Source organism: Neovison vison, chromosome 3 (assembly GCF_020171115.1).
Source record: "Neovison vison isolate M4711 chromosome 3, ASM_NN_V1, whole genome shotgun sequence".
NCBI classification, from domain to species: Eukaryota; Metazoa; Chordata; class Mammalia; order Carnivora; family Mustelidae; genus Neogale; species Neogale vison.
This window is the reverse complement of record NC_058093.1, coordinates 46,827,276-46,843,936: the sequence shown is the minus strand read 5'-3', so window position 1 is coordinate 46,843,936 and position 16,661 is coordinate 46,827,276. Positions and strand designations below refer to the sequence as shown.

Here is a 16,661-nt window from a genome sequence, read left to right as displayed (position 1 = left end):
TATGAGGGCACAGGGACTCAGGTGCCAGGCGGGGGCATGTACTGTCACTGGGCAGTGGGGGCCTCAGTGGGCTTAAGCCTGGGGCTGGGGCCCCTTGGGCAGGTATGAACATGAGGTGTCTAGGGTACCCAGCGTGGTGCTGGCTGGTGTGGGGAAGAAGCAGAGAGACAGAGCACACAGAGGGCCCCCGGGTGCTTGGGCACAGTCTGGAGAGGTCGGGGAAGCCCTAGGCAGGAAGTGTCCCCAGCCTGGCAGTCAGGAGAGCAGGGGCTTCCAAGTGGAGTCGCTCCATGAGCTGGAGAACAGGGCTCACCGGCTGCTGGCCATCACCTGGCCGTAATGGTGCCATCAAGGGCTGAGGCCTTGCGTGCACGCCAAGGAGTGTGAAACAGACGTGGCCAGTACAGCTTGTGGGTGTGTGGCCTGAGTGGTCCCGGGCCCACACTTGAAAGGGCCCCCCAGACCAGCCCGTCCTGAGCCTCGGGTTCTCAGCCAGGGAAGCAAAGTCAGGCGTGAAGGTGTGCACACCTAGTGGGCTCATTTCCTGGGCACCCTGAACAGAGCCCATTTACTGGGCAACCTTAACAAAGCCACGGCCCCTCCACGTAGGAGGCCGGAAGCTTGAGATCAAAGCCTGGATAGGGTCGTTCTGTGGAGACGGTGAAGGAGACTCCGTGCCAGGCCTCTGCTGGACAGGCAGATGCCCTCTTCTCCCTGTCCTCCCACGGTCATGCCTTTGTGTCTGTCTGTGTGTCCTGATAACCCCTTTCCATGAGGACACAGCTACATTGGCTTAGGACCCCTGGTGCCCTTGTTCTAACTTGGGATTACCTCTACAAAGATCGTATCTCTGAATACAGATCTGGGCGTCAGAACTGCAACACAGGAATGGGGAGTGGCGGGAACACAGTTTAACCCATACCCCTCAATGAGCAGGCAAGGGCCCAAGAAGGGTCCCTGCAGGCCACAGAGGTGCCCTCTGCCCTCTGCCCCCTCTTGAGCTTCATGTTCTGAAAGGGCACTCTTGGGAGGTTGGCCTTTGTCAGGGCTGGAAGGACGAGGGAGGAGCATCACCCCCTGTCGGCAGAGGTCGGGCCCAGCCAGGGTCTCCAGTTTGGCTCTCTGGGGAGGCCGAGCTGTTAAGCTCTGAGACCCTCCTGCCCCTCCCCTGTGGCATGGCCTCACCCTCCCACCTGCCCTCCTTACCTGCCAGATCGCGGTGGAGGTGACCAAGTCCTTCATCGAGTATATCAAGAGCCAGCCCATCGTGTTCGAGGTCTTTGGTCACTACCAGCAGCACCCATTCCCACCCCTCTGCAAGGACGTGCTCAGGTCAGCACCCCCAGGTTGGGGTGGGTCGGAGGGCCCTTCTCAAGGGTGCAGGCCCTCTCCCTTCCTTACCAGTGAAGCTGCCCTGACCAAGGCAGGCCTCCCGATGCCCACCTTCCCCATCGACAGGGCGGCTGGTCACCCAAGGTCAGCAGGATCCAGGGGAAATGAGAGACGTCCCTCCAGGACTGAGCAGCGAGGTTCTTAAAGAGGACTGCTATCTAGACCTTGCCCTTGAGGCTGGGGGCTGTGTATTGGGGCCAGGGAAACAGGGGCTGGGTGGGGGAATGGCCAGGGAGGTGCATGAGGCAGACCGCTCCTGTCGCCTGCAGAGAAAGCCACCCCGGGCCCAGCAATTCCAGGCTCCTGGAGTCATTGGACCCCAGACAGCATGAGGGAATATCCTTCCATCTCCCTCATCTCCTATGACCTTCCCTGGGCTCTGTGGGTGGGCCAGGTGGCCCTTCTGCTTTTCCAACCCCCCACCTGGTACAGAGAGAACTGCAGACAGGCTTCTGGGGCTAGGGGAGCCTCTTGCCACTCCCATTGCCCTCTCTGCTGTCCTGAGGGACCCGGAGCTATGCAGGGGGTCCAGAGTGTTGGAGAAAGAGAAAGGCCATGAGGGGTGCTGGTACCCAGGCTTCTGGCCCCACAAGGCTCATCTGTCCTTGGGGTGCTGAGGGAGGCTCTGTCCTGGAAGCCCTGGACAGAGAACCAGAGTCCGATCTCACCCAGTTCTCACGGGCTCGGTCTGGGGTCCCCACGGGCCTCCTCCCGCATCCAGGCTGTGAGGGCCTGAGCCTGGGACCTTTCCTGGGACCTGGGAGGCAGACGGGGGCCTGGAGCAGGCTGTGCTGTGGCTCCTGCCCTTGGCTCCAGCTGTGGCTTGGGGGCCTGGAGACCTGCCCGCAGCTGCCTCACCCCGGTGCCTCTCTCTCCACAGCCCCCTGAGACCCTCGCGCCGCCACTTCCCAAGGGTCATGCCGCTGTCCAAGCCAGGTACCCCGGGGCTCTCCTGCGTCCACCCCTGGGGGAGTGAGGGGCTCGTGCTGCCCTGATGTGTCCCCACACCTTGCCGGGACATGGCAGGCTGGGTTTCCCACCCGTGGTGCCTCTCTCCTGTCACCCCTCAGTGCCTGCCACCAAGCTCAGCACGCTGGCGCGGCCCTGCCCTGGGCCCTGTCACTGCAAGTACGACCTCCTGGTCTACTTCGAGATCTGCGAGCTGGAGGCCAATGGCGAGTGAGTACCCTCACCGGCTATGGCCAGGCTGCCCGGGCCATAGCCTCGGGCTGGTGTGCATGGCTGTCCTTGCCTGGCTGACTCTGTCCTCCCTGGACCGCCTCCTCTCGGCCAGAGGCGGGAGCTGCTTTTCCTGTTCCCACCCTTCATCTCCTCTGGGTGCACAGGTATGTGTTGGGGAGTGTGGGGGGCGGGGGGTTTGCCTCACGCATCTCTCTTTCGCAGTTACATTCCTGCAGTCGTGGACCACCGTGGCGGGATGCCATGCATGGGGACCTTCCTGCTTCACCAGGTGCGAGGTGCTCCCTGCCCCTGCCCGCTTGTGCTCCCCGCCCTGGGGGCCCCAGGCCATCTGAACATGTCCTCTCTCCTGGCGCTGGGTAGGGCATCCAGAGACGGATTACCGTGACCCTGCTGCATGAGACAGGCAGCCACATCCGCTGGAAGGAAGTCCGAGAGCTGGTCGTGGGTGAGTGAGATGGGTGCGGGCTGCCTTAGGGGCCGGGGTGGGTTGGCAGGAAGACTCCTGTCCAGGCCAGATGCCTGAGCTCTAACCACAGCGCTGCCCCGAGGCTACGTGACTTTGGCCAAGTCGCTGAACCTCTCTGTGCCTCGGTCCCTCCCCTGGAGAGGAAAGCTCGGGCCACGGTGATGCTGCCCCATTTCTGTGGAGTCCCCTGCTGTCAGCCACGCTGGTGCGGATGGCAGAGCTGGGCCCTCCCACAGACCTGCAGGCACGAGGCTGAGGGCAATCACCCTCTGAAGCCTGTAGGGGAGCGCCGGTCCTTGCCTCTTCCTGCTGTCAGCAGTGTGTGGGGACTGCCTGGCCCTCCTCGGCTTAGGGACCCGTCAGGTGGCCTCTTCTTGGGAGGACCTGGATCAGGGCCCACCCCCCCCCCAGTACGACCACAGCTCAGCTAAGTACATCCACCAAAACATTGGCTCCAAATAAAGGCACGTTCTCAGGTCCTGGGGGTCAGCACGACGCATCCTTTGTGGTGGTGGTGGGGGGGGGGACACACAGGGAGAGGGCACACAGTTCAACTCACAGTGGTTGCCATGGACCTCGGACATTTTCCTTCAAGTTTCTTTTGCCAAGCTGTGAAGAGTTTGTTTTCCAGTTTCCCTTCAAGGGCTCAGACAATTATCTGTCCTTCCCCTCCCCTGGAGCTGATGGGTCCCTCCCCAGGAAGCCCCTTCCTGGGCCTTTCTGTGGTCAGGAGGGCTGCTGGAGGGTCCTGTCCTGGGTTTCATGGGGGGCCCTGAGGGCATGGTCGCAGGGATGCCACTGCCAGAAGCCATATGCTGGGCCCCAAAGTGTAGGACTGTGGGCTTCTGGGGGCCCAAGACAAATGCTTTCATTTTAGCCATTTGGTATCTGTGTTCACACAAATCCTAAAAGGCTGGAGAGAGCTAGCAAGTCCTCCTCTGAGGTGTTTAGGGCAAGTTTAGGGAATCAACATAAAGAATGAGATGCAGCATGTACCCCGCCGGCACCCAGACCTCGTGCAGATGGGAGGGCTTGCCCCATGTGTGGGCAGAGGAGGGAAGCTGCTGAGAGGAGGGGGGGAAACTGTGAACACCAAGGCCCTACTCTGGGTTGAGGGCTCTGGGCGCTGTCTCTCTGGGTCTCCTAAACGAGATAGACCTGGGAAGGGGCGTCTCTGCCCGACAGGGGCCCCCAGGCATCATGCTTGCCAGTGGGGTGCCTGACCACACAAATGGGCAGAGAGCTGCTGACGTCGTGCCCTAGGAGCCAAGGAGATCGGGGGCCAGCCCTGGAATGAGCTTTTTAGCTCCAGTCAAGCCATGGGGCACTCCACCTCCCACTATGGGGGTCACACCCCGGGAGCACTTTTGGGGGACCCCACACCTGCCTCCTCCCAGAACCCAAATGCTGTAAGAAGATTCCAGGAGGTGGGGCAGGTAACTCCAGCATACATGGCCACAGACTCCTGGCCAGGGCCTGGGCTCCGCCTCGCCCATGCATACGGGGGGCAAAAGGCCAGTCTTCCTGCATGGCTTAATGGGGAAAATTCAGTGTCTGTTTCTTCCCTGAAGAAGCGGAGTGTTCTGGTATCTAACACTACTGGGGCAAGAAACGACACACAAAACCACCAGCAGGATTCTTGACTCATAGCCGTTGTGGCGCCTTCCCCAGACAGGACCGCCATCCCAGGGGGCGTCTTAGGGGGCTCCGCCAGAAGTGTGCCCTGCAGAGAGATTAACAACCCAGATGGTCCTTCCTTCCCTCCTTTCCTTCCCTTTCCTTTCCTTTCCTTTACTTCCATGCATCCATTCATCCCTCCCTCCTTCCCTCCCTTCCTTCCTTCGGTCTGTCCATCCATTCATTTTTCCCTCCTTCCCTTCCTTCCTTCCCTCCTTTCCTTCCTCCCTCCCTCCCTCCCTCCCTTCCTTCTATTCCTTCCTTCCTTCCCTCTTTCCTTCATTCTCTCCTTCCCTTCCTTTCCTCTTCCTTCCCTCCTTCATTCTCCCTTCCTTCTAGTATAAAGAGAAGAAGGAACATTTTTCCTTATCTTGCTAAAATTTCCTTTCCTAACAAGGGCCTGTGCATTCTAGGCTGAGTGGTTAGAACCTATCAGTTGGGTGCAAGAGAGACCGACATTGAGAGAGAGAGTTATTTATGGCTGATAAACTAGAAACTGAGATTGTGGGAGGACGGAGGGCAGGGTGGTAGGCTGAGTGCCGGTGCCTGGGATTGGCAGAGACGCTGCCGCGGCCTCGCTGTCTGGTGCTCCTGTGGGCCCATGGGGAGTCGGTTCCCTGACGTGGCTGCAAGATTCCGGCGTGCCGGTCCAGGCAGGGACCTAGCACCCGCCTGTCCTCCTGGGAGGTGACTGTACTGTGGTCTTTCCTGTAGGTCGAATCCGAAACACACCAGAAACTGATGAATCCCTGATCGACCCCAACATCTTGTCTCTCAACATCCTGTCCTCTGATTACATCCACCCGGCCCAGGATGACCGGTGAGTGCCCTCGGGGCAACAGTGGGTTCTGTTCCCAGCTCCCTGGAGACAGGGTCGAGGTCAGGACCCGGGGTGTGTCCTCAGCCCGCCACAACTGCAGTGGACCTGGCTGTGTGAGGTCTTGGGCCTGTCCAGCCACAGAACTTTCGGGCCTTCCTTTCTGACACCTGCAGAATGGGTGCCGGGAGGGGAGGCCTGGCCTCCGAGTCCCTTGGTGTGTGTGTCTGCACGTTGTCCCATCACAGCTCACACATTCGTCCAGCCTGTTCATTTGGTCACCTGGCGGAAGGGCAGTGGGTGTTGAGGATGGCTGAGCTGGGTTCTGTCCTCAGGAGTTTCAGGGGGTGACGGGGGACACCGGGCTTGCTGGGCAGACAAGTAGCCCCGAACGTCCCCAGCCACGCTGCTGTGGGTGGTCTGGGCCTCGGGCTGGGGGTTCCGGTGGCCGTTCCAGGGTGCACAGGTCAGTGGTTCGGCCTCTGGGCACGGCTTGGCACCTGCTCCTTGTCACTGGGCTGCTCCTTTCCCAGCTTGCAGTTAATGGCCAAGACCTGGCAGCCGGGGCAGCCCCAGCTCCCCCTGTATGTGAGGGGGGCAGGTGGGGTGTGCCAACACCCTGGGGATGACCTCGTTCACCCCCAAAACACCAGCCTTGCTGGGCTTGGCTGGGGGGTGTGAGGGGTGGCATCTGGGGACTGATGGGGGGTGGGTAGCTCGTAGCTGTCGAGACCTGTCCTCTTGGTGGGGATGTGGGCTTGGCTGTGTCTGAGATGCTGCTCTCCAGGGGCTTGGGGAAATGACCAGAATGTTCCAGCATCCCAGATGGCTCTCCCATGGGCAGACCTGGCCTGCAGGCAGACGCTGAGAGCTGACCCCGGGAGCTCGCGCTCTGGCTGTCTTCACTGGTTCCTGTGGCAGTGTGTACAGGAAAAAAATGTCTTTGAGGGCTGGGAGTGCTTGGAGGGGACCCGGGATCCTGCACTTGCCAGGAACGCTAGGACCCATGAGGGTAAATGTCCTGGGGCGTCAGGTCCTGCCCTTCTGACTCCTGAGCCCCAGTGGAACCTGGCTTTGTTGTGGACACCCTGGGGAGTAGGCTGTAAGGGAAGCATCCCCCCGTGTACGCAACTGGGGGGGCCAGCAGTCAGAGACTCCCAGAGGGGCAGCTTTGACTCTGGTTCCAGCCCTGCCCAGAAACCTTCCCGAGGGAAGTCACCTGCACTCTTGTCCTGGGGTGCAGAACGCCGGGAAGTGTCATTATGAAGAGCGGGGTTGGGGGTCCCGCCTGGCAGAGTGGGAAGCTGGGGGGCACTGTGGGGCAAGCCGGCTCGGGGGCTCCTCTGACCACAAGAATGCAATCCCATGAGGGCTGCCTGCAGGGATATGGGAGTTAGGACCCCAGAGGAGAGGGCCGCCCTGGAGGCTCTGCCTGCTGAGTGAGCTCAGCACTCCCTCTGCCTCAGACCCTTCCTTTGGCCTGGCAACTTCTAGATTCTTGGGGCAGAAAGGGAGTGGGGAGCAAAACCCAAGAGGGCAGGGTTAAGTATTTTCCTTCTAAGCCTCCTGCCCCGTGTGGTCTCCCTACATGGAGGACCGTGTCTCTGAGGCTTCCCTCTGTGAGCTGCTGGGGAGGCCCTTGGGGGCCTCAGCTCTAGGCTGAGTCCCAGTAGTTAAGGGTGCTCTGGCTCCCGGCTGGACCTCAGGGCCTTAGCTAAGCAGGTCCAGCCCTGATCCTAGAGGCCTGAGGCCCCATTACTGCTTCCTAGGGGCTGTGGAAGTGAGGCTGGCTGACAGGCAGCTCTGGGGCCTGTCGGCCCTGTGTCTGAGGTCAGGGCTGCCCTGGGTCAAATGTAGAGGAAGACCCATCTGTGGGCTGGGATGATAGACCTTGCCCAGAGCTGCTTTGGCCTCAGGCTTGGCTCCTGCCCATGATGGTACAGCCCCAGGACCGCCGACCCCCAGCCTTCCCTCAGGAAAATCTTGGGGACCGTCCCCACCTGGGGGCCCCAGGCAGATGCCATTTGGAGGCTCGGCGGGCCAAGCCTGCAGGTTCCCCTTCCCTGGGAACTTTCTCTTCCTGGACCCTGGCTGATGTTCTTGGAGCCCTGTAATGGGCCACTTGAGTGGACCCTTCCCCCCAGAAAGGCGCTGAGGCTCAGAGACCCCCGAAGCTTGGGCTGAGGGGTGCGAGCTATCAACCTGCTTTGCCACAGCCTCAGCCTCCTCCCGCTCCAAGGCCCGGTGCTTCGCGGCCTCCCCAGCTCAGACTGGGCCTGTCACCACGGACAGCTTCTTTCTGCGCTGCCCCTCCCCTTGCTGCCGCTGTCCCGCTGCCCTGCGGTCCCGCCGCCCCCCAGCCCTGCCCCGCCGCCCTGCTGCCCTGCCCCGCCGCCCTGCTGCCCTGCCCCGCCGGCCTCACTAACCTGTAATTGTTTGTGTTTTGCAGGCAGTTTCTTGATTCGGACATGCCTAGGTATCATTTGTGCCCCTTGGTTTTATTTTGGCCTCTTTCCTTCCCCAGCCCCACACCCTGACATTTATTTTCAGCTTTTTGGATTTCTTCTACACTTGCTCCCCTTTCCCTCCTGTTTCTCCATCTTCTTTAGTTTTATTTCCTTGGAATCCTTTTTTGATTTTCTTTGTTGCTTCCTCTCCTCACCCCACCCCTCCCTCCTGGCTGAGTTCCTTCTGCCCGTCCTCTTGATTTTGGCTGCTTCAGTAGTTTCCTGCCCCTCCGGAGACCCTGGCCGGCCTCCTGCTCCTGCCCCCAGCCTTGCCCGCCCCATGCTGACCCTGCCCCCACCGGAGCCGGAGCAGGTGCCCCCCCGCATGCAGGCTGGCCAGCACCAGCCCCACCCCTTGTAAGGTGAAAGAGAAAAGAGGGAGAGAGGGGCTGTGGTGGGCCCAGGACGGGAGGGCAGACGAGAACCAGCTCTGCCAGGGACCTCCATGCTCCACACCTTCGAGCATCAGCCCCTCACCTGGCTGGGCTGGGGGCTCCAGCTCCGCTCTTGGCCTTGGCTGCCACACACCCTGGATGGCAGGGGGGTGGGCAGTAAAGTAAGTTGTGAAGGGCCCAGCCGGTCTCTGTCCGAATCCCCCGAGGCAGGGGCTCCTGGGTGGGGGCTGCCTCCCGACTTGAGTGAGGTCCCTGAGCAGGCCCACTGGGTGCCAGGATCAGTGAGGCCCCAGGGGCAGACAGCCTCAAAGTCCCTAATCAAGACCGTCCGTGAGTCTCGAGTCTGTTCTGAGCAGAGGGTCAAGGTCATGTTCTTCTGGGTCCTGTGGACGGTGGTCAGAGTGCTGTAGGGTTGGTCCTGCAGGTCAGCTGTTTTAAAAGATGAATGAGCATTCAGAAGGCTTTCAGCAAATGTGTGAGCCTTTCAGCTGCCTGGGGGTGGGGGGGGAGTGGTGCCTGTTCCTTCTGTGGGAGGAGCCCCAGGGTGGTGTGGGTGGCACCACAGGCCTGTCTGAGTCACGCTGTGAGGGTCACTGTGAACGGGCCCTGGGCCCCACGGGCTGTGGCTCCTGCTGGTGTGACCCCGAAAGCATGCGCACACGTGTATCTGTGTGGTGGACACAGTTTGTGGACGCTCTGTTTCCAGAGGTTGTTGTTCACCCTCCCTGGGGTCCCTGTCAAGGGAACACATGTGGCGGTGGCTGCTTCTGAACAGGGAGCACAGACGTGCAGGCCCAGAGCAGGGAGGGGGCCTGGTAGGGACCTGGGCCGGCCAAGGCCGTCGTCCTGCTCTCAGAAAGCTCTGCGCCCGGAGCCCCTTGCTCGCACGCATCTGCTGGACAGGACCCATGTCAAGAGCTGTTTCCTTGATGAACAGAAGGTTCCAATCCCCTCAGTGTGATAGCTTGGTGCGGGAAGGGGGGGATGTGCATGTTCTGTTCAAGTTTGCGTTTGTACAGCTAGCTCTATAGGATAGAGGGGTGCTCACTGGTCCTCGACCCCCCAACTCCACACCTGCAACTTATGCCTCCAGGAAGCTCCTGGGTAAAATGGGGACAATACTGCATGGCCAGGAGGAGGTACCAAGGAAGGAATGGGCACTGATTTTCCTTTTCAGCCTCCCAATTTCACGAGGCCCTCACCCCTGCATCTGAGCAGAGAGTCCAGACCCCCAGTCCCAGATGAGGGCTTATCGGCCCCAGTGGGCTTGGCCTGAAAGAGGAGGCCCAGGGCATGTGGGGCAGTGGGGGTCAGAGCCCCTGCCTCCTTCACGGGGCCCAGCCCTGTGGGGCAGGAACCACTGTGGGGACGGTCCTGGGAATGAGTGGACAGTGGGGCGTGGTCCAGGGAGGGTCTCGCCCTAGATGTGTGGACTGGGGCAGCCTGGCTGTGCCCTTGGCTGGCAGTGCCCTTGGCTGTCTGTGTGAGTGTGGACAGGTGGCAGAAGCTTCTGGAACCTCGTTTTCCTTCCCTCCTCAGAAAGGGGATAATTTAACCCCTGCTTGAAGTTGCTGTGGCAGAAATGAGGTGCCAAAAATCTATTAGCTGGGAGGCTTCCACACAACTGTGTAAACGTGGGTCACGTAGTCATTCTGCCCCTTATCCCCTCACCTGTCAGTCCTCATTCCCTCACCCCCTCAGCCCCTCACCCCTTATCTCCTCATTCCTCACCCCTAGCTCCTCACCCTCATTCCCTCACCCGCTCATCCTCTTACCCAACCACTTACCCCTCACCCCTTCATTCCCACACCTCCTGACCCCTCACCCTTTTATCCCCAGATCTCCTCACCCCACATCCCTCTTCTTCACCCCTCATTCCTGCACCCCATCCCTTTATCCCTTCACCCTTCATCCCCTTTTCCCCCTTATCCCCTTACCCCAACCACTCATTTCACCCCTTCCTTCCCTCATCCCCTCAGAACTCACACTTCATTCCCTCATCCCCTCCCATCTCCACCCCTTCACCCCTTCATCCCCTACCCCTTTCATTCCCTCACCCATTAACCCCTATCCCCTCACCCCTACATTCCCTCACTCCCTCATCCCCTCACTCCCTTCATTCTTCCACCTCTCACCCCATCCCCTCATTCCTTTATCCCCTCACCCCCATCCTTTCACCACTTCAACGCTTCACCGCTTCATCCCCTACCCCCTTCATTCCCTCACCCCTTTGCTTCTCACCTCCTCCTTCCCTCACCCCCTCACCCCTTCACCTCCTCACCTCCTCAGTCTCTCAATCCTCTTACTTCTCCATTCTCTTCGGGTCTGAGGACTCTCCAGCTGCACAGTGCATGAGGCCGCTAAGCCGTGCACAGGGCTGCAGTGGGCACAGCAGAATCCCATTTCCCTTGCCTGCCCGTTAACCCACCGTGGCTGTGATGCTCGTCTCAAGTGCTGGGTACGAGTCACCACACAGTCGTCGGAAGGTGCATCAATGGGCTGTGTGCAGCTGGCATCCCATGAGGAATGACCAGGTGCTGCTGTTGGGTGGGTGAGGCAGGGGATGACCCTCTGCATGCCCCTGAGCTCCGCAGGGATACGGCGGGCACACAGTCCATTAGATCAGGCCAGGCCAACGTGGGGGGCTCCCATGTCACCCTCCAAGGGGACATGAAACACCCACAACTGTTGTGGTGGCCGGGACGGCCACTGAAGCTTGCTGGGCAAGAATCAGCATGGAAAAAACATTTCACAGCCTATGACATATTCTTTGTCAGCAGAACTTTGTAACGCGTTTTCAGGTTTCCCCCTGTGGGTCCTCACTTGTCTGAGGATTGAACTCCAAGTCCTGGAGCTGAGTTGGGGGTGGTCCTGTTTCTGGCCCCCCACTGTCCAAGCCCTGTGGCTGGGGGCGTCAACACAGACCCCCTCCCCACCCACCCCTGCTGGTCAGAGGGAAATATTGGCTGGCAGCTCCTGCAGGGGGCTCGGAGGAGGGGAGCCTCTGTCCTGCATCCTGCAGTCCACCACAGAAAGAGGAAGGGTCCTGCGGGAACTCCTAGGGCTCTTGCCTTGGGGAAGCAGAGCCCTGCCTGCTGCTGGGTGTCCTGGAGAAGGGCTCAGGCCTGGGAGCTGTGGGCAGGGCCTCCCTGGGTCAGGGACACTCGGGTCCCAGCCTGACATGGATCTGGATCTGAAGGGTCGGCAGGGTGGGCCAAGACTGTGGTGAGCGCCAGAGTGAGCCCAGGCGCTCTGCTCACGAGGCGACCTGCCCCCGTGTTTCCACCTCAGTGGGTCTGGGGTGGGGTCTGGGAATCCACAGTGCTTCTGACCCAGGGACCCCTCATCTGGCTTGCACATTTCTCCTGAGAGTGTATCTGCGGGACTGGCTGGGTGTCCAAGTGGGGTTTGAGGGAGGGGTGCTCCCTTCCTGGGGTGACTTGATGGCTGAGAGTCCTGTGTCTGCTCCTGAGTGGGGGTCCTGGTGTAGTAGCCCTGACTCCGTCTGGCTGTCTTGGTGATGGGGGACAGCGATCCCCGTCCCGTGCTGTGTCCCGCAGCCTCGCACCCTCCAGGGCTGTGAAGGTCCCACGCAGGCAAGCTGGCTCTCGGCCACCCCTCCCCGCCCCAAGCATTCCTGCTGGCATCTGGTGAGACCTCCTTCTGCAGAGGCCCCGGGGGCTCGCGAGTGCTGCTGACGACCCTTCTTGTCTGGGGCTCCAGGGTCTGACCCCCCTGACTGTGCAGATGCATGGCTGGCTGTAAGCCAGGGGCCGGTCTACAGGAGGGCTGCCTGGGGTTGAAGGCTGACGAGGGCTTTGAGAACAGCCTGTGAGCAGCGTCATGGCTGTGCCAGGTCAGACCCCAGCCATCTTGGTGCCTGGGGAACGGCGTAGTGGAAGGCGCCCTCTCTTCAGCTGTGTACATGGGCCCAAGGGGGACCCCCACCCACTGCCCGGCCCCACCTCAACACACAAGACCCACAGGTTCGGGTTTTCAGGGAGGTTTTGGGTCTCAGCAAGAGCCACATTCCAACTTGACTGAGGCCCTCTTGGCCAAGAGCATCTCCGAGGGGCCTCGGTGAGTGAGCCTCGTGTGGAGGTGCGGCTCATTTCTCCTACGGCCCCGGCCAGCTGTGGCAGAGTCCATCTGGTCCTGGGATGAGGGCTGCTGCTGAGCCCTAGTGTTTTGGCCGCCCTCACTGGGCTGGCTCCGGTTCCGTTGGTGTGTCCCACCCAAGGGGGAGGGGCTCCTGACGAGATGGGGTCCAGCTCTTGGTGTCTGACTAGGAGCCTGCCCTGGGAGGGCCAGGTCTTCCTGAAGGACAAATAGAGAGTGCACACCAATGTAAGAGAGCCCTGCTGGTCCCCAGAGCACCGGCAGTGGGTCAGAAACCAGCAGCATCCTTTAATGACATTGAGGAAGGGGGACAGGGGACGGCAGCGAGGGTTTGGGGCTGGCTGGCCGTCCCGGGTAGGAGACCCTCAGGCTAGCCTTTCCCAGTGTGTGTGGTCAGGGCCTCTTGGAGGCAAGGACTAGTAACAAGAATTACTAAGAATAATCCCATCTGGGCCCTGCCCTCAGCACCTCGGATGAGCTCCTTCAACCCATAGGACATCTCCATGAGGCAGGCATGGTGACTGCCAGTGGTTGGTCCAGGAAGCAGGGTACAGAGGTGTCTGGTGATAGCCAGAGGTCACACAGCTGTGCCACGGCATTTGTCTGGTCTGGGCTGCCTTGGACCTCTGGCTCTCCCCGAGGGCCTGGCCCACGGGGACTAGGGCGCTTGGAGCCCCCGGGACAGAGGCGTCCCTCTAGGGGTCGGTCACGGGTCCATGGGTACCCGCCTGGTTTTGCTGGGCACGGACTCAAAGCTCTGGCTGCAGACACGGGGACTGGGGGTCGGAGAGGGCCCCAGACGCTGCCCCGTGAGCCGCCCGGGCAGCTGGCGGATATGGCGCACTCCCCCGCTCACTGTGGGTTAGCTTGTACCCGGCCACGTGACAGGGCTCGTTCTGACGTGTCCATCTCTTCTGTGTGTACGTGTGTGTCCTGGCTGCCTCCACCTTTAGCATTTCATTCGGAAATGACACTAGGTACAGCTCACTTTTCTCTTCCGCACTCGCTTGGTCTGTCCTTTTCTGCTTTTCAATTTCCTTTCTCCCCGCGCTCTCCGCCAGTCTGGTCACCCCGCTGTCCTCACGGCCCTTCCTCTGGATCGTTGTCCTTGGTGACGTGTGTGTATGTGTGTGACAGCGGCCCTGCCCCATCCTGCTGCTTTGCCCCGTGTCCCTGGAGTGTGCCCTGGAGAGCCAGGAGGCCATGGGCATGGGCTGCAAGCTGGCGTGGCCTTGCCCCTCCTGGTGACCCTCTGTACTCCCAGGCGGGGCCAGCCTCCCCAGGGGGGGTCTGGCTGTGCTGGGGCGTGTGCCGCTGTCTGTCCGCAGTCTGTGCTGAAGTGTGTCTCAGCTGTGTCTTTGAGGATGCTTGGATGGAAACGGGGCATGGCTGGGTGCTGAGTGGTGCTGGCTGGGGCTCGCGGAGTGGCCGCACTCTGGACTGAGGCAAATTCCCTGCCTCACAGAGGATCCTCAGATGGGCACCCTGCCTAAATAAGAGTCTAGGAGCTCTGCCATTGGGCAGTTGACAAGGACAGCCTGCTCCGGAGTGGAGACACTGAAGACTAACGTCCTGGCCCCCTGGGGACCCCTTATGCTGCCCTCAGAGGGCATTCTGGGGCACGGGCGTCTGCTCTGCTCACTTTCTTCTGGGGTTAGAGATGGGGACGGGGGAAGAGCCCACTGCCTGCTCAGTGCTAAATGGAGAGGAGCCTGGCTGTGGGGGGTGTGTGGTGATGCCATCTGCCATGGGCCACCCCAGCTTCCACTCCAAGCATCCTCCCCCAAGGGGAGGAGGTGGGCCACAGGGTTTTGGCCAACCCGGGCAGGTTGACCCCTCCTTACTCAGACAGGGCAGGAGGGGGTGGTCCCCATTCTGCCCTCTCCCCATCTCTCACCCCTCTGTCTGCCTCCACCTCCCCTCTTCTCCCTCCCTCTCTTCCCCTTTGTTGCCATGTCCCAGCCCACGTGCCTCCCTCCCTCCCTTCCTTCCCAGCCCTCTCTGGCCCCCACTCCCATTCCTGCCTTAGCGCCAGTGCTGTGGGCTGCCCCGCCCGTCCATGCACAGGGGAAAACCCCTCCAGCTCGAGTAAGGAGGAGCCTGTTCTCCACACCGCCCGGGCTGCTCTCCCTGTGGCGGCCCTCACGTTTCTGTCTGTGTCTGTCCATCTGCATGTCCCCAACCCACAAGCCCAGCCTGTGGGCCGCCATGTTTTACCTTGTCTCCGCTTCCTTCCAGGACCTTCTACCAGTTCGAGGCTGCGTGGGACAGCTCCATGCACAACTCTCTCCTGCTCAACCGGGTCACCCCGTACCGAGAGAAGATCTACATGACTGTCTCAGCTTACATTGAGGTGAGAGATTCCTGAAGTTGCTCACCAAGGGGCAGGGAGGGTGCTCAGTGGCCCTGGACAAGCCCAGATGCCCCTATGTCTTCTCCGAGGACTTGTCAAGTCCTCGTTTGATTCCCTTACTTTCCACGGCTCCTCCCACTCACCGCAGGGTGCGGCTTTGCCCTGGGGCTGCAGGACGGCTCCTTCCAGGCTCCACGTGGGCTGGAAATAGGCGCCCCCAGTCTTGGTCTGCACCCTCCCTGTGAAGCACAGAGGTGGTGGGGCCGGGGAGAGGCTGAGAGCAGGGTATTGCCAGGTGGGGGCACTATTGAGGAATAAGGAGTCCCGGGGGAGGTAAATGCACCCTCTCCCCTCTGGGCCTGAAACTCCAGCTATGCTATGGGGACCCACTTGCCTGCCTCTTGGGCTGCTGGTTTGTTGGGGAGACGCTGCGGGTCTGGCCCAGTAAGGCCCTGGTGCACACGGGCTTCGTCGGGGTGCTGTTGAGCTTCGGGAAAACAAAAGAGCCTGCGTCAAGAGACGCAGCCTGTCGGCACCCGGGGAAGTCACGGAAAGGAGAACATGGGTGCAGAGCTGGGATCTGTTTCGACCCTCACAGGCATTTCGGGAGTGTGTCACCTGATCCCATGGCCAGGTGGCTGGGGCCTGTGTCTAGGATCCTCAGGGTCCCCGGCACCAACACCCAGCCACCTGCAGCCCAGGGAGGTGGGATCCTGGCTTTCTCCCAGGAGTCAGCTGAGGGGAGCAGAGACCTCCCGCCTGGGTCTGGTGCCATGCCAGGGGACCATGGAGGTCTGAGGCTGCCGACCAGTGGCTTGTGCGCCCCCCAAAGATGGTTAGAGGGGGTCTGGTGCCTGTGTCCTGTGGGGATGCTCCTGTGCCTGAGCCCCTGCCCTGTGCCCCATGGTAGATGGAGAACTGCACCCAGCCAGCGGTCATCACCAAGGACTTCTGCATGGTCTTCTACTCTCGGGATGCCAAGCTGCCTGCTTCGCGCTCCATCCGCAACCTGTTTGGCAGTGGGAGCCTGCGGGCCTCGGAGAGGTGAGCCTTCGGTGGAAGTGGTAGGGGGTTGCACAGGGAGCAGCTGGGAGAGGCGAGCCTGCAGTGGGGGTGGTGGGGGGCTGCATGAGGAGTGGCTGGGAGAGGCGAGCCTATAGTGGGGGTGGTGGGGGCTGGGGTACTGCTGTGTGGACTCTCTATGGGGAGTGGCTGGGTGTGCCTGGCAGAGGCTCAAGTGACTGGCCAGCTGCAGACCATCCCAGATGAAAAGGTAGACTAGCCACTCTCCTAACCGTTCCCCTGCCCTGGGACCCTCTCGTGGGTGGTCCTGGGGCCCAACTCCACCCACCATGGCTGGGAGACCTCCCCCCCAGGGACCTCGGGGATCATACCAGCAGGATGGGGGGCTGGGTTGGAAAAAGGGCACTCTGGACAGAACCTCTTGCCTCCTGGAGGCTGGCAGCACCTGAGGGTGTAGAATGTCAGGCCCAGGACCAGCCATCCCCTCTTGCCCTCTGACCAGTCCCTGCATTCCTGGGGTATGGGGGTGATGGACAGGAACATCAAGGCAGTGAGGAGGGGGCTTTGTCCCAGAAGCGGAGACCACCACAGGTGTTGGGCCTCCTGTGCTCACCTCCTTCCCACGCTGTCTTGTGGGCCCCAGTGTGCAGGACATCCGGGGCCCAGACAGGAGGGTGGAGTGTGGGGTTCAGGACTTAGTGGCCTCAGG

The 16,661-nt window shown here is 61.1% G+C and overlaps 1 protein-coding gene across 18 annotated transcripts in view; it reads left to right on the top strand.

The window, feature by feature from the left end:
- The window catches only part of KIF1A (kinesin family member 1A), a 92,342-nt gene that overhangs the window by 66,443 nt on the left and 9,238 nt on the right, over positions 1 to 16,661 (top strand). For 7 of the 18 annotated variants that reach the window (XM_044241985.1, XM_044241999.1, XM_044241990.1 and 4 more), the window contains 9 exons: positions 1,214 to 1,332; positions 2,273 to 2,328; positions 2,463 to 2,571; positions 2,797 to 2,863; positions 2,956 to 3,040; positions 5,453 to 5,558; positions 8,005 to 8,031; positions 14,815 to 14,929; positions 15,840 to 15,973. In XM_044241985.1, the coding sequence (XP_044097920.1) occupies positions 1,214 to 1,332; positions 2,273 to 2,328; positions 2,463 to 2,571; positions 2,797 to 2,863; positions 2,956 to 3,040; positions 5,453 to 5,558; positions 8,005 to 8,031; positions 14,815 to 14,929; positions 15,840 to 15,973 (818 nt within the window). Of the gene's footprint in view, positions 1 to 1,213; positions 1,333 to 2,272; positions 2,329 to 2,462; positions 2,572 to 2,796; positions 2,864 to 2,955; positions 3,041 to 5,452; positions 5,559 to 8,004; positions 8,032 to 13,529; positions 13,554 to 14,814; positions 14,930 to 15,839; positions 15,974 to 16,661 lie in introns of all 18 variants that reach the window. The other 11 variants (XM_044242001.1, XM_044241991.1, XM_044241998.1 and 8 more) reach the window with 2 other exon arrangements.